We start from the raw sequence: 12340 nt of genomic DNA on the forward strand, positions 1-12340 counted from the left end.
TACATTTTAAAATTTTGTATTTCATATCTCATTGATATGCCAGTGATATGTCAGTGTCTGTTTTTCATCTGGTGCCCCTGGGGTATTTAATGTTGTTCCCCACCGAGTGTTCAGTATTCCATGTAGACTCCTAGGGGGACTAGAAGCTGTTATTGTCAAACTCAACTGGTATAACCATGCTACAATAGTGTAGCATGTGCTGAACAGAATGACTTTGGTGTTTACAGAGTGTTATCACCATTTTGACAAGTAAGTTGTACAACATACTAATTTCCTATGAGCCCAAGGTGCGTTCCATTAAATAAAATACCATAGCTCGAATGCAGCTTCTGATCTGTCCAAACAAGCTTCTGAAATCCAACAGAGAACAGTGTCTTACTGAGATCAAACGCCGTCTGTCAGACCATACACCAAAGCCAGACCCCGATGGACCAGTCTAAAAAAATCTGTGGTTGGAGGCGAAGATTGTGCGTACGTGTGTGCACGTGCGTGCGTGGGAATGCATGAATCTTTCGTGCATACATGCTGTAAGGTGAGACGTTGAGGTCCCACAGCAGGGATCTGTGCAATACATCAAACGTAGTAGAGCCTTTTCTTTGCTTAATTTTGTGGCATGTTTGAAGAAGCTTACTTGAGCAGAAAATTAAATATAAAACACTCAAGTCATCAGACTCGTACGTTATCTTTTGAGAGCAGAGGGGGGGATTTCGCAACGGGGTTTGCTGCAAATATGAGAAGGAGATTATTGAAGAAGTTCTTTGAAGGATGTTGTTGTTGTGGTATCTTCAACAGACAAAAGCAGTTTAAATCATTTGGGTGTATGGCGTAAAAAATAATTCACTTCACTTTCTCCCCTGCCGCGTCTCTAATAAATATGCTCACAAGAATACTCTACTATTTAAGTTTCCTTACATCCAACCAAAATCCCTCGTGCACAATCCTAATATCTCGCATTACCTCCCCCCTGTGAGCTTTTATTTATTTGCGTTTAGCTTTATCTCAAATCCAGTCGTCCTTTCCTTGGATGCAGCTTCCTGCAAATTCAATATTTTCTTCTTCCTCTGGAGCTTAAAGCAAACTTTCCACAACAGTGCCAGAACTTTTTCTCAGTAATGTATTCCAAAAGAGCTAATCTACAATTTCAATGAAGTCCTGTGCTGAATTATTTGAGAGAGGACATTTTTCAGGTCAAGTAATGTTCAGCAGAGCGAAGTCCTTTTACAAAAACAGTGAGGGAGATATTAGTTAGGGGCTTTGTGTCAACATATTGAGAAATCACCTGCATAAGTCATTTGCAGATGACTTGTTTTGGTCATTACAGAATTTACATCAGTGTACCTGAGGGTCCTCTCCATAGATATGGGGGTCAGGGGGGTAAGGGCTATCATCCTATTTTTGGTCAGGATGGATGAAATAATAGCATTACCCTCCAATGTAATCCAATGCAACAAATTCACACAAACACTACAGCCTCAAATACTACTAGAAGTTAAAGATTACAAGCTTCACAAAAATGATCATAGGTTTGAAAGGTGATATCATATTTATCATATTCCATCCATCTCCAAGAACGAATGTCTATTTATAATAATGCAATTCCCAAAATAAGAGGAGGATACAAAGCCCAAGTCTTTGCTATTGACTGATTATATGGGAACATATACATTAGACTTGACAGTGGAGGGACTCTTCAGGTCTGGTAATCTCATTCAAGTGATTGTTTTCTTTCCCAATGATCTCATATTTCTTTTTTGAGTATCTGTTTTTCTTTAATATGAAGTAAAATGTTTGCAGAGTACTGTAACAGATGAGGTGATCGTCCTGAGGCCAAGCTCATAGTCAGAAATCGAATCTGATTGATGCGTCATGCCCTTGTTGGGAAATCATTTGGGTTGAGATGCCTCATCCACAGCCATCATTGTCAGTCATAATGACCACTCATGAAAAATTAACCTTATTTTTTCCATCCATCGTCTCTGAGAGATTAATACAGCCATCGGGTCCGCTGTTCGATAACCCATTTACTTCACCTCGTCTTTCACGTTGCTTTTGTCAATGACCTGTGCAGTAAAGTAAGGTTCATATAAGATGGTAGTGATTTCATTCAATTATTTTAATTTGCACATGTATTTATTTTTACATTCATTTTCTAATTTCCCATGTCCTCTATTGTGTTTTTTTTTCCTTCCTACTAATGCATACTGCATCATACCCTTAAATAGACCCTAAAGACCTGGTGGATAGGTCAAACGCTCACAGCCCTATTCATTAATATAACATGTTAACAAACCTGGGCTCGCAGCCATCATCTTCCCATCCATTTGAGACTAGATTTATTGCGGTGAGACTCAGCGGCCGCTGTGTCTAATTGCTCTTTTGTCTTCGGTCCTCCAGAGGTACAGACACTGAGTATATGTGGACCTGCAGCTTAGTTACATATATTCTTTATGCGTAGTTCTCCTATCCAAGTCTAAATGCTGTTATAACTTTAAATGTCTATATTTTCTTTAAACGATACAAAAAACACAATTTAATATCAATTTAATATACTGTAGTGTGCCTATAGGAGTGGGTCTGCTCTATGTCAACCAAGAAATTAAGTTACCTATAATCCAAGAAACACTACTTAATTTAATTTTGTGCCATCAATCATTATTGGGAAGTTTCTGTTATTCTGTTAGTAGTCTGTTATTTCATGGATAAAGAGAAAAAAAACAACAGCTTCTTGTATCTGCACAGTGATTCATTCATTTTCAATCACCTTGTTTTAATTAAGAAGGAAAATGAGGTCTGTGGGAAAAAAAAGAGCTAATCTTTATTAATTGGGCTTTTCTGCACCACTGCTTTGCTGAGGGGATTCTTATAAAACATTCTCTCAAGTCACATGACGGTTCATTTATCATCAGCTGGAAACCTTCCCTTTAGCGCACACACACACACACACACACACACACACACACACACACACACACACACACACACACACACACACACACACACCTACATGTAAGGGACTGTCATGATATCTGGGATACGTTTTCCCATCTCTCTCAATCGCCTTGTCTTTTATTGTCTCTCAGGATTTGATTACATGGCTGGTGCAATTCATCTGTCCTCGGCAATGAAACAATCTTTAAAAGATCTCCCGAATGTTCAGTTCGGCAGTCGTCTCTCAGCGAGCCGCCCGCTTTGGCAGTTAAACCTTATACCTCTGGGTGCCATTGTGCTCTGAGGTTAGTCGTTGATCCTGGGGTGATGTAGCTGGAAGGGATTGCCTTAAGTCAATACCTCCTGTCAGAGACGCTCAAGCCAGATGCTCACCCCTCTATATTATCCCCGTATCTGTAATTAAAGGCAGCCGAGGAGAGGAGAAGGAGAGGAGGCATTCATATTTCATCAGGAGGCAGACTAATTTACAGCTCTCTTTTATTTCATTCTCCACCCTTAGATCCACAGGTGTTTACAGGGTTTCTTGAGGATTCTGTGTGTGTTTGTATGTATGCGTCTGAGAGAGTGTGAAAATTATAAATGCAAATATTTTTTATGCATACCACTGCGTTTTTAATTAGCCGTGACCATAAAACAACTTTGCTTGCCTGTCAAGGTTTCAGCACGAGTTCCCAATTGCGAAAGAAAAAAAAAAAACATGCCACACGTTTCTGTATTATATCACCACTCACAGTTGCATGTCTCAAATTGCCAGTGGCCATGTGTCGAAAAATTTGCATATATACATAATCCACTTATGCTGCTGCGCTTGGTCGGTGCATGGCCGTCCATACTAATTACATGGACTATGGTTCACCGTGATGGCATATCGGTGCAGTTGACTGGGAATTAAGTGCCGGTTCCTGTGGGCATGTCCATGCCCTTTGAGCCACCAAATCTCTCCTACAACTACCTCCGCTTCTGAAAACTCAGGTCATAGGTTAGCTGGCTCTTATTAAAGTACCGCCAAAGGCAATAACAGGAGTCATATTGCCTGATAATTCTCTCTTTGGTGAAGCCTGGGTTTCAATGATAACAGCTTAAGACTACAAAGCAGCACCTTGGTTTCTTAGGTTGCGGTTCAGTTTGTGGGAATTGTGGATTTTTTTTTTTTTTTTGGCATGTTTTGTCGCATTTGATGAGATGGTGAAAACATGTTTTAAAGATATTTAAGTTCTAACCTTTTAAGTAGTTTCTGTCTGTGTTTTCAGCTCATTGACCTGCCATGTGAGTTTTTGATTCTCAGCACAATAAATACAATTAATTCTGTTGTTTTTTTACCACGAGTGATTTTAATTAGCAATGACTTTATTGTAGTAGGTCTCTTTGCTTGTACTGCACAAACTTCATCTCTTTTATGTGCCTCCTGTTTTGTTCCCTGGGAAAAGCTTTTATCTATTAATGTATACTGCCAGTTTATAACCAGGTTGTAAGGGGGAAAACAGGATGCCAGACTTTCTGTTCTGTGCGGAGTCAAAACAAAGATCTTGCATCATCGTATTGCAGATATTTTTTTTCAAATGTTCATGGCTGCGAGGCCCCTTCCAGTCCTGTTCTGAAGTTTAAAATTCAGCCAAGTTGCAGAAGTAGAAGTGTTGATTTGAAAAGAAGTCTGCACTCCATCAACCTGTGTGTTCCACTAAAGGTAATCACCACTACTGTCTGATCGGAGATCTGTCCATCACCACCCGCAGCTCTTATTGAACCAGACCCCGGGAGAAGTTGAGAAGTTGGCTCCAACTGCAACTCAAAGTAATAGCCTGATGGATGGCATCACTTATATGGCTCCTGGGGGAGTGCTAACATAGACAACTGACCTGTTGCCTTCACTGATGGATTCTGTCGGTGATTGGCAGGTGTCTGTGGATGACATGCTTAGACATGCGATCCTTGCATTAACCCTGAGCTGCCACCCTCCTCCTCCTCCTCCCTATGGGTTTAGGGATGTTTAGGTTGATATTGAGCTGCCAGCGTAGTGGCAGCTGGTCCTGACGTGCTTGCTTCACCTCTGGTCTCTGGAGGTTGCAGCCCAGGCCAGCCGCTTGTAATTAAAAGCGCATAAAGACAGATCAAGCTCTTTCCTTCCCCCTTCCATTGAAGATGCCAGAAGGCTGAAAAAGAATCCACTACAGACACCCTGGACCACCAACCATCCAGGGAGAGCTCCTTCATTTTTAAGCCTGTGAAAATAAGTTGTTCGGTTTTTGCCCTTAATTGCATCCCAGGACAATAAACAGTGTGGATTTAGTGCTAATTTTAGTCAGGTACGCTACAACACTACTCCACATAATAATTGGCCCCAAAGTTTTTCTCCTACTCCCAAATTTGTTATTGTGTTTTTGCATACAAATCTGGGTAACTTTTTCCCATAATGAAAAACTTGTTATCCAGGAGCATTGGAATACTACTTACTGTTCTATCACAGACGATCAGCTCGATACTCCCCGGATTGTTTCCTCTAGTCTTGGCTCTTCCTGAAGAATCATCTCCAGCCAACTCTAAATTTATAACAGAAAGAGAGGGATGGGGAAATATGTGCAGACTTTGACAAGGCAAACTCAATAATGCATCTCAATTTGTCTTTTTGAGTTCAGTGCCACTCTAATTTAATTTTTAAATCATGAATTTGTATTTTCTAGTACTTAAACAACGTGAAAGATTGACAATAAATCTTGTAGGAATGGCGGTCAGAAAATAGCTGACATGCTTATAAAAGTCTACCACAGGACCACATTTGATTCAAAGCATGAACTTGTGATTTGTGTTTTCTATATCCGCTGTGTTGCTAGGAGAAGTCTACACATCTATCAGGGGCTGGCAGATAGGCACCCGCGAAAGCCTCGACCTAGAAACCGTCATCCATGACCTTCATGGTGCCTCTGCATCTAGGTGGACAGAAGCCATTCTCTGCTTCAAAGGGTTTTAAAATTGAGGTCTTGAAAAGGTGCAACCTAGACATCTAACGCCAAAGAGACCCTAAAATTTCAACCAGCAAAAATCCCCACCTCCTAACACCTACGTCTTCCCTTTCAGAAAGAAGCAGAAACACACAGCGTACACTATTAGCATAGAGAGAGCTTGGCTGACAGCGGAGCTGCTATTGTTTGTCTGGCTGTGTCTATCTCCCTTCACCTTCCAGCTGTGTCTGCTGGAGCTTTTCTTCCCTCAACCTGCCGCAGTCACACTCTTTCAATCAACACAGTCAAAGCAGCCTATACATATTTACCAGCTCCAATGCTAATGTGCTCTCTCACTGCCACATATTCATATTTACCAGCACTAATGCTCTGGGCTGCCTATTTCAAATGTTATTAAGGGCCGGTTATTGGGGTGTTATTGATGTGGCGACAGTGCTCTGGCTCCAGGGCGATGCTGCTACCCTCAGTGGGAAGAGCACTGGGTCTGTTGCTTGAAATGGGCATAGAGTGTCTTTTTATGTCACCACAAAGCAATGACACAGTATTAACTTTCACGCAATATCAACACGTGATGGCGTAGTTAAAATTGTTCGGCTGAATTGAAAATCCACCATATTTATAAAAGCTGTATTTTACGACTAAAACAAATGATCAAATAATGAAGATAATGTACAGAAAACTCTTGGACAGTTTTGATAAGTGAGAGTTCCAGCTTCTCATATTTTGCTGCTTTTACTTTTCCTAATTGAATATTTAATGGTTTGGGACTCTGAGACAAAAACATAATTTGAAGACCTCACTTTGGATTCTCAGCAAAAAAGATGATGGGAATTTTTAAAAATTATTTTCTGACATTTTATGTGCTAAATCAGTGGGAATGGAAATCCTCACAAGGGATCCCAATAAATCTGAGGGGTCACAGGATGATTTATTGGAAAGTAAATCTTAATTTTGTCTTCACAAAGTTATGTTTTGCAACTTTTCCACTAATGGATACTTTTATTTCCTCAAAATGCTTCAAAATAACCTTTTTAAATAAAGCAAGAAAAATCACTCTTGAGTTAATGGTAGCGAGGTTAAAGTAGACACGTCTTTGTTTCACTGATTACAAGCTAAAAAGCTTCCCACTGCACTAAGCTATTGTCTTGTTCTAATGCATTTGTTATAAATAAACCTGAATATATTCTGTCAGTTTTCATAAAAACTCACAGTCAATAGGGTGCAGACACACCTGCAGTGCATTAACTCCAATGAATATTTTTCACGGGAGACATGTCACTCAGATGCTTGCCTTACAAACAAACAAACAGTCCTGTGTGTTTCCATCCAGCCAGCGAGACACTCGTGTTAGGTTGCCACCCTTGCCTCTCTCTCGACACCCGCTGGTCGCACTCCATGGCCCGGGGCATCAGAGTGGAAACACAGCAATCCTGGCACTGCCAGTATGCTCTCCGAGTGCACCCACCGTAGAAAGCACCAGTCTCCTTGTTCCATCTGTCACTCTACTCCCATAATCCCCTGCTCCTGTAACCGATCTAATGACATGTCTTTGCCCAGAACAATCGTGAGAGCAGGGCTGTGTGAGCTTTAATCCTATATACGAGAGCTGGGAATAAAAAACTAATAGGTTTTGTGTTCGGCGTAAATGTTAAAGGGTAATACCATGTTTTTTAAACTCGTGCTAATCATTAAGGTTGTCCCTCGCCTTCTGTATTATTCCTAGTTAGTCTGCAGGCAGTAGAGCTTATTTGTCATCCTATTGTATGCATTGCTATGAAGGCCACAAGGCATTATATTTCAGCTGTACCAACAAACATGAAGTTCTACAGTATACAAACAGATACTTTTATTTGTTTGTACAGTAACTGAATATTCATTATAGATTCTCCTGCCAAAACAAGTACAAGCTGTAATGCATCATATCACACTCCACACACGTTTAACCTCTGTTGCTCCTGTCAGTCAAACCTCTTTTTATATAAGTGTTTACAAAGGATGAGGGACCATAGAGCATTTCTGAGTCATTACAGTGATGGCCTTGGACAGGTAAATCACAGAAAGTGTCAACTGACTTGAATCGGATTGGACTGGGAACGTGATGAAGGATCCACACTGGCACGCACCTCATCCTCTGACATTCAAACATGCATTTTTGGCATGTTTCTGACGCGGGACCGTTTGATATGCATCCCCACTCCTCCCTGACCGGCGCGTTTGTTCTCCAGCCCTGCCGCATGTCATAATGGGCCGAGGCAAATCACTTCCAGGCTAGAGCTGAGATGGTGATTGTATCAAACTGACCCTTAACAAGCTGTCAGCTCACATTTGATAAAGCATGCATCAGCGGCAGCCGGCCTGGCATCCATTTGGACAAAGTGGACAGGTCTTATTCAAGCAAGCGCGATTCCCTTTAGTTGTCTGTGCCTCTTCGCTCAGTTTTCTGAGACAGTTTGACTCATACTTAATGCCGATGGCATCCAGTGGTGCAATTAGATACAGACAATTGGAGGCTCCACTTCTTCTTCCGTTCAATGTTGTAAAGTCAAACAGGAACTGCATGAAATGTCTGATGGTATAGATAATGGCTGGATGAGTGGATAGAGGGAGGTGGATGAGTGGTACCTCAGTTGTACTCCCATTACATCAGCCCCAGTGCTGCGAAATCTTCACTTCCCCGGTTGCCACATAGAGGGAGCTCATGCGCGCTGATAAACCAAACCTTGGAAATGCTGAATGAGTGTGTGTGAGAGAGAGAGTGTGTGTGTGAGAGGGAGAGAGAGAGAGAGAGGTGCGGTGGGTGAAATCACATCGTAGGGGAATAATAATGTGACACAAACCCAGCAGCTGAGATATTCATTTGAACTGTGCAGCAGGTTTCAACGTGCGCTTTCGTTTCGGACCAACTTTGGACAAGTAGGTGGGAACCTGGTGACCCACGGCATGCCCCGAGGCGGCGTGACAAGTTGAGAGAGGGGAGGGATAAAAAAGGGGAAAAAAAAGAAAAGAAAAGAGGACTCTCATCACTATTTTTAAATGGGTACAGTGAGATTTTTTTGGGGGGGCGTGGACGGTAGAGGAGCAGCAGTGAGCATGTTGGCTCTTGGCTGCAGTTCAGTGTAGTGATGTGCCGGCTGGAAGAAGCCGACTACGCATAGACTGAGCGGTTAGACGCGGTTGCTGTCAATCCTCGGCGGTGGACTTGGTGTCATTATTTTGTTGTTATTTGATGTTATCTGGATGTTATCTTCAACGAGCCGCCGTTTGACGATACAAAGGAGTTTAAGGAAGGAGGACATCCGTGAAAAAACGTTTTCTTTTCTCCGAGGACGCAGCAGTTGCCGTGCGTAACGGACGAAATCTGGTCGAGCAGCTATTTGAATGACAATAGTTTGAGGCAACTGCCTTCCTATTTGTTTTTAAAGAGGCTTAATTAAATGGAACTGGGTGCGCATGGTAAGTGGCCGTGGGCAAAAATTGATGTTGGAATGACATTTGGGATTTGAAAGCTGTGTCAAGTGAAACTGAAGTGCTCTTCTTTTGTAAATATTGACAGGTGTTACAGCCTCACCGAGTGTGTCAGGCTGATCCCTTTAATTCACTCACGGCTCTGTTATGTCTTAAAACGCCGCGGACTCGGAAGGTTCGGGATGGTAACCAAACCTTTGGCATGGATGATCCAAAACTAGTTTAATCCAGTTATCTTTACTTTCGCAATACTCTGTGAAAGCACACGTTGATATGAACAACCTTTAGAATGCGTTTCAAACGCCGAATGGGAAAGTAACCATCACTTTAGTGTCTTCTTGTAGTTGGAGCCGATCTGGCAACAGCCAAAATGACAAGCAACGGACCTGTCATCGTCTACGAGTGGCTCAAGACCCTCCAGCTCGCCCAGTATGTCGAGTCCTTTGTGGATAATGGATATGACGACCTGGAGGTCTGCAAACAAATAGGAGACCCCGACTTGGATGCCATCGGCGTCTATATCCCTCACCACAGACAGAGGATTCACGACGCGGTGAGGAGACTCAAAGATGAAGCCCAGGAGACGGCCAGTGGACTGTATTTCACCCTGGAGCCGATGCCCCCCGTAGCCGAGATTTATACCAGTCACATGGTGGACCAGTATGAGTCCAAACTGCGGGGATCCAAGTCCTGGACCGAGCCCAACAGTGACCGGATTGGGCGCAACGGTGGGTACATGGGCGCGCAGAGGAACCTGACGCTGGGAAACAGGAGGGAGCTGGTGATTTACCCCAAACTGAAGCTGAAGATTATGATCAGGGATAAGCTCATCAGAGATGGCATCAACCTCGCCAGGCCTCCCTATTCTAATAAGGTAAGAGGAAGCCAGATAGACACAGGTCATGACAGCCAGGTGGCACAAAATGGACCACCACCTGCCAAAATCATACATGACACAGTGGATGAGGGGCATCCTGTTTGATTCTCATACACTGCACAACTCAATTAGTCTGAAATCTACTTTGAAAAAAATGCATACACACCCTCTACATTTTTAATTTTAAATAATGTTAAGAAAAGAAAGTAAAGCATTTATTAGATGAGATCTGATTTGGGTTTCAAAACAGTACCCACATTGGAGAAAATCTATTTTTTTAGAATATACATGGAGGTGATTGTTTTTTGCAACGTGCCCGATATATGGCACAAAAGAGGCTGTCATCATCCATCATTTGTTTGAAAGCCGGCTGTCAGGCAGAACAGAGCACATCTCGTGTAAAGGGCCACATTTCATCAATGTGTTTGACATCAAAATAAGGTAAGAAGCTGAACCATATAGGTGAACGCCAGCAGTGATGCCTAAAGCTTTTCAGCCCTGCCGCGCTTTGCAGAAGTGTCGGCGCTTGCATTCAGGATGAATGATGGGAATGAAGTTGATGCAGATCAATAAGCAGAGAGCAGAGAGAGAGAGAGAAAGATCCTGAGGAGCTGCAATTTCCTGCAAAGGCGGAAAGATTTACACACTGATTATTAATCTACTCTGACCTCACCTGTCCGCTGACTTTCTTCGGTGTGGGTGGATCAACCAAGCCCACGAGCATATAAACCCTGGCTCTTTCTGTGATGAATGGGCGATGGGCTGTCGATGGCAAGGGCAGTAAATGAAGAGCACCCAGCTGGGGGTAGGCTGTTTGCAACCCTGAACGGAGCCAGACTGAGAGGGCCTCTTGTTTTCATAGGACTGATAGTGACCTTTTCTTCAGAAGTGTCTGAATCATAGGCCTTACCAGCTGAGAGGGCTTCACTGAATGGCCGCTCTTTACATGCAGGCTGGCTGTTGACTGGCGTGTCTGCAGGCCACTGAGGAAGCAGAGGTCACGCCCTCTGTATTTATTTTTTTGCTAGAGATGCAGCAACATGAAGCTTTGTTTACAACTGAATATTAAACCGCGACGCTGCATGTGCAATTTTCAGTGATGATAACAATCTAGAGTAAATGTAGGCCCGTTGGTTTATCAGCAGAACTGAACAAACCAGTGCTTATCTATGCATGTGTCGGCGGTTTGGAAACACATTTTGAATACTGGAACTTTATATTTTCCTAATTTAGTGATAGCAATATTTCTAACAGAAATGATCTCATGGGGAATTACTGACTTAAGTCGTCTAAGCCTCCAGGGTTAGGGCAGCCATAAGAATATGTTCTTTGTGGTACTCGGGGAAGCTTGCCCACTTGATTCAGCTGAGCTAGAACCTGTTGATCAGCTTCTTTTCAGCATTTGAACAAGTCGGCAGATTAAAGGCAGAAACAATCGTCCAGAGTGATTATGTGTTCTTTCAAAATGCGTGGATTTATACTAAAGTCTTTAAGATTTTCCACCAAGAGAGGTGGGGTTTAGAAAATCAAACGAGTATACCTTAAGATTTCTAAACTCCCGGTTATGCCCCAGGAGTTTGTGTGTCAGTTGGATTATCTGCGTGTTTGCATATTCACTTACCATTCCAACTGAAACACAGCACATCCTGAATTTGTGGTCGTCACGTAGGGATATTGTTTCATGATTATATCTACCTTTGTGTACCTTTTTTTTGTACAGCTCAAACAATGATATCTTTTAGCCCATCCACTACTTACTCGCTTCCAGTTTAGCTTTTCAAATCGATACCAGCTTCGACTCCGATATTTGCATGTTTTGTAAGCTCTTTTTGACTGTATATTCCAGTGTGAGTCCCACAGAGACTTAGGATTTGCGAGGGATTATCTGTCAAACCAGGGCTGAAACAAAGTGTTGGTTCCAGAGGGTTAAACTATCTTTCCCTTTGGAGCCTGTATTTATTCAGAGCCAAAGCTTTGGCATTGAGGGTTTGGAGGGGAGTGAGCAGGTCAAGGTCTTTCTGTCTGTCTGCCTGTCTGTCTCTCTCTCTCTCGGGTGTGTGTATCTGTGTGTGTGTGTGTGTAAAACCCTGCA

The 12340-nt window shown here is 42.6% G+C and overlaps 1 protein-coding gene across 3 annotated transcripts in view; it reads left to right on the forward strand.

Annotated features, from left to right (window-relative positions):
• The window catches only part of sash1a (SAM and SH3 domain containing 1a), a 233641-nt gene that overhangs the window by 56379 nt on the left and 164922 nt on the right, over window positions 1–12340 (forward strand). Inside the window, exons 1-2 of one of the 3 annotated variants that reach the window (XM_027283848.1) lie at window positions 8697–9359; window positions 9460–10245. The exons of 1 other annotated variant lie outside the window; for it this stretch is intronic. In XM_027283848.1, coding sequence (XP_027139649.1) covers window positions 9742–10245 — 504 coding nt within the window. In that variant the 5' untranslated portion in view covers window positions 8697–9359; window positions 9460–9741. Of the gene's footprint in view, window positions 1–8695; window positions 10246–12340 lie in introns of those variants that run through there. One more of the 3 variants, XM_027283849.1, reaches the window with a different exon arrangement.

Source organism: Larimichthys crocea, chromosome XI (genome assembly GCF_000972845.2).
Source record: "Larimichthys crocea isolate SSNF chromosome XI, L_crocea_2.0, whole genome shotgun sequence".
NCBI lineage: Eukaryota > Metazoa > Chordata > Actinopteri > Sciaenidae > Larimichthys > Larimichthys crocea.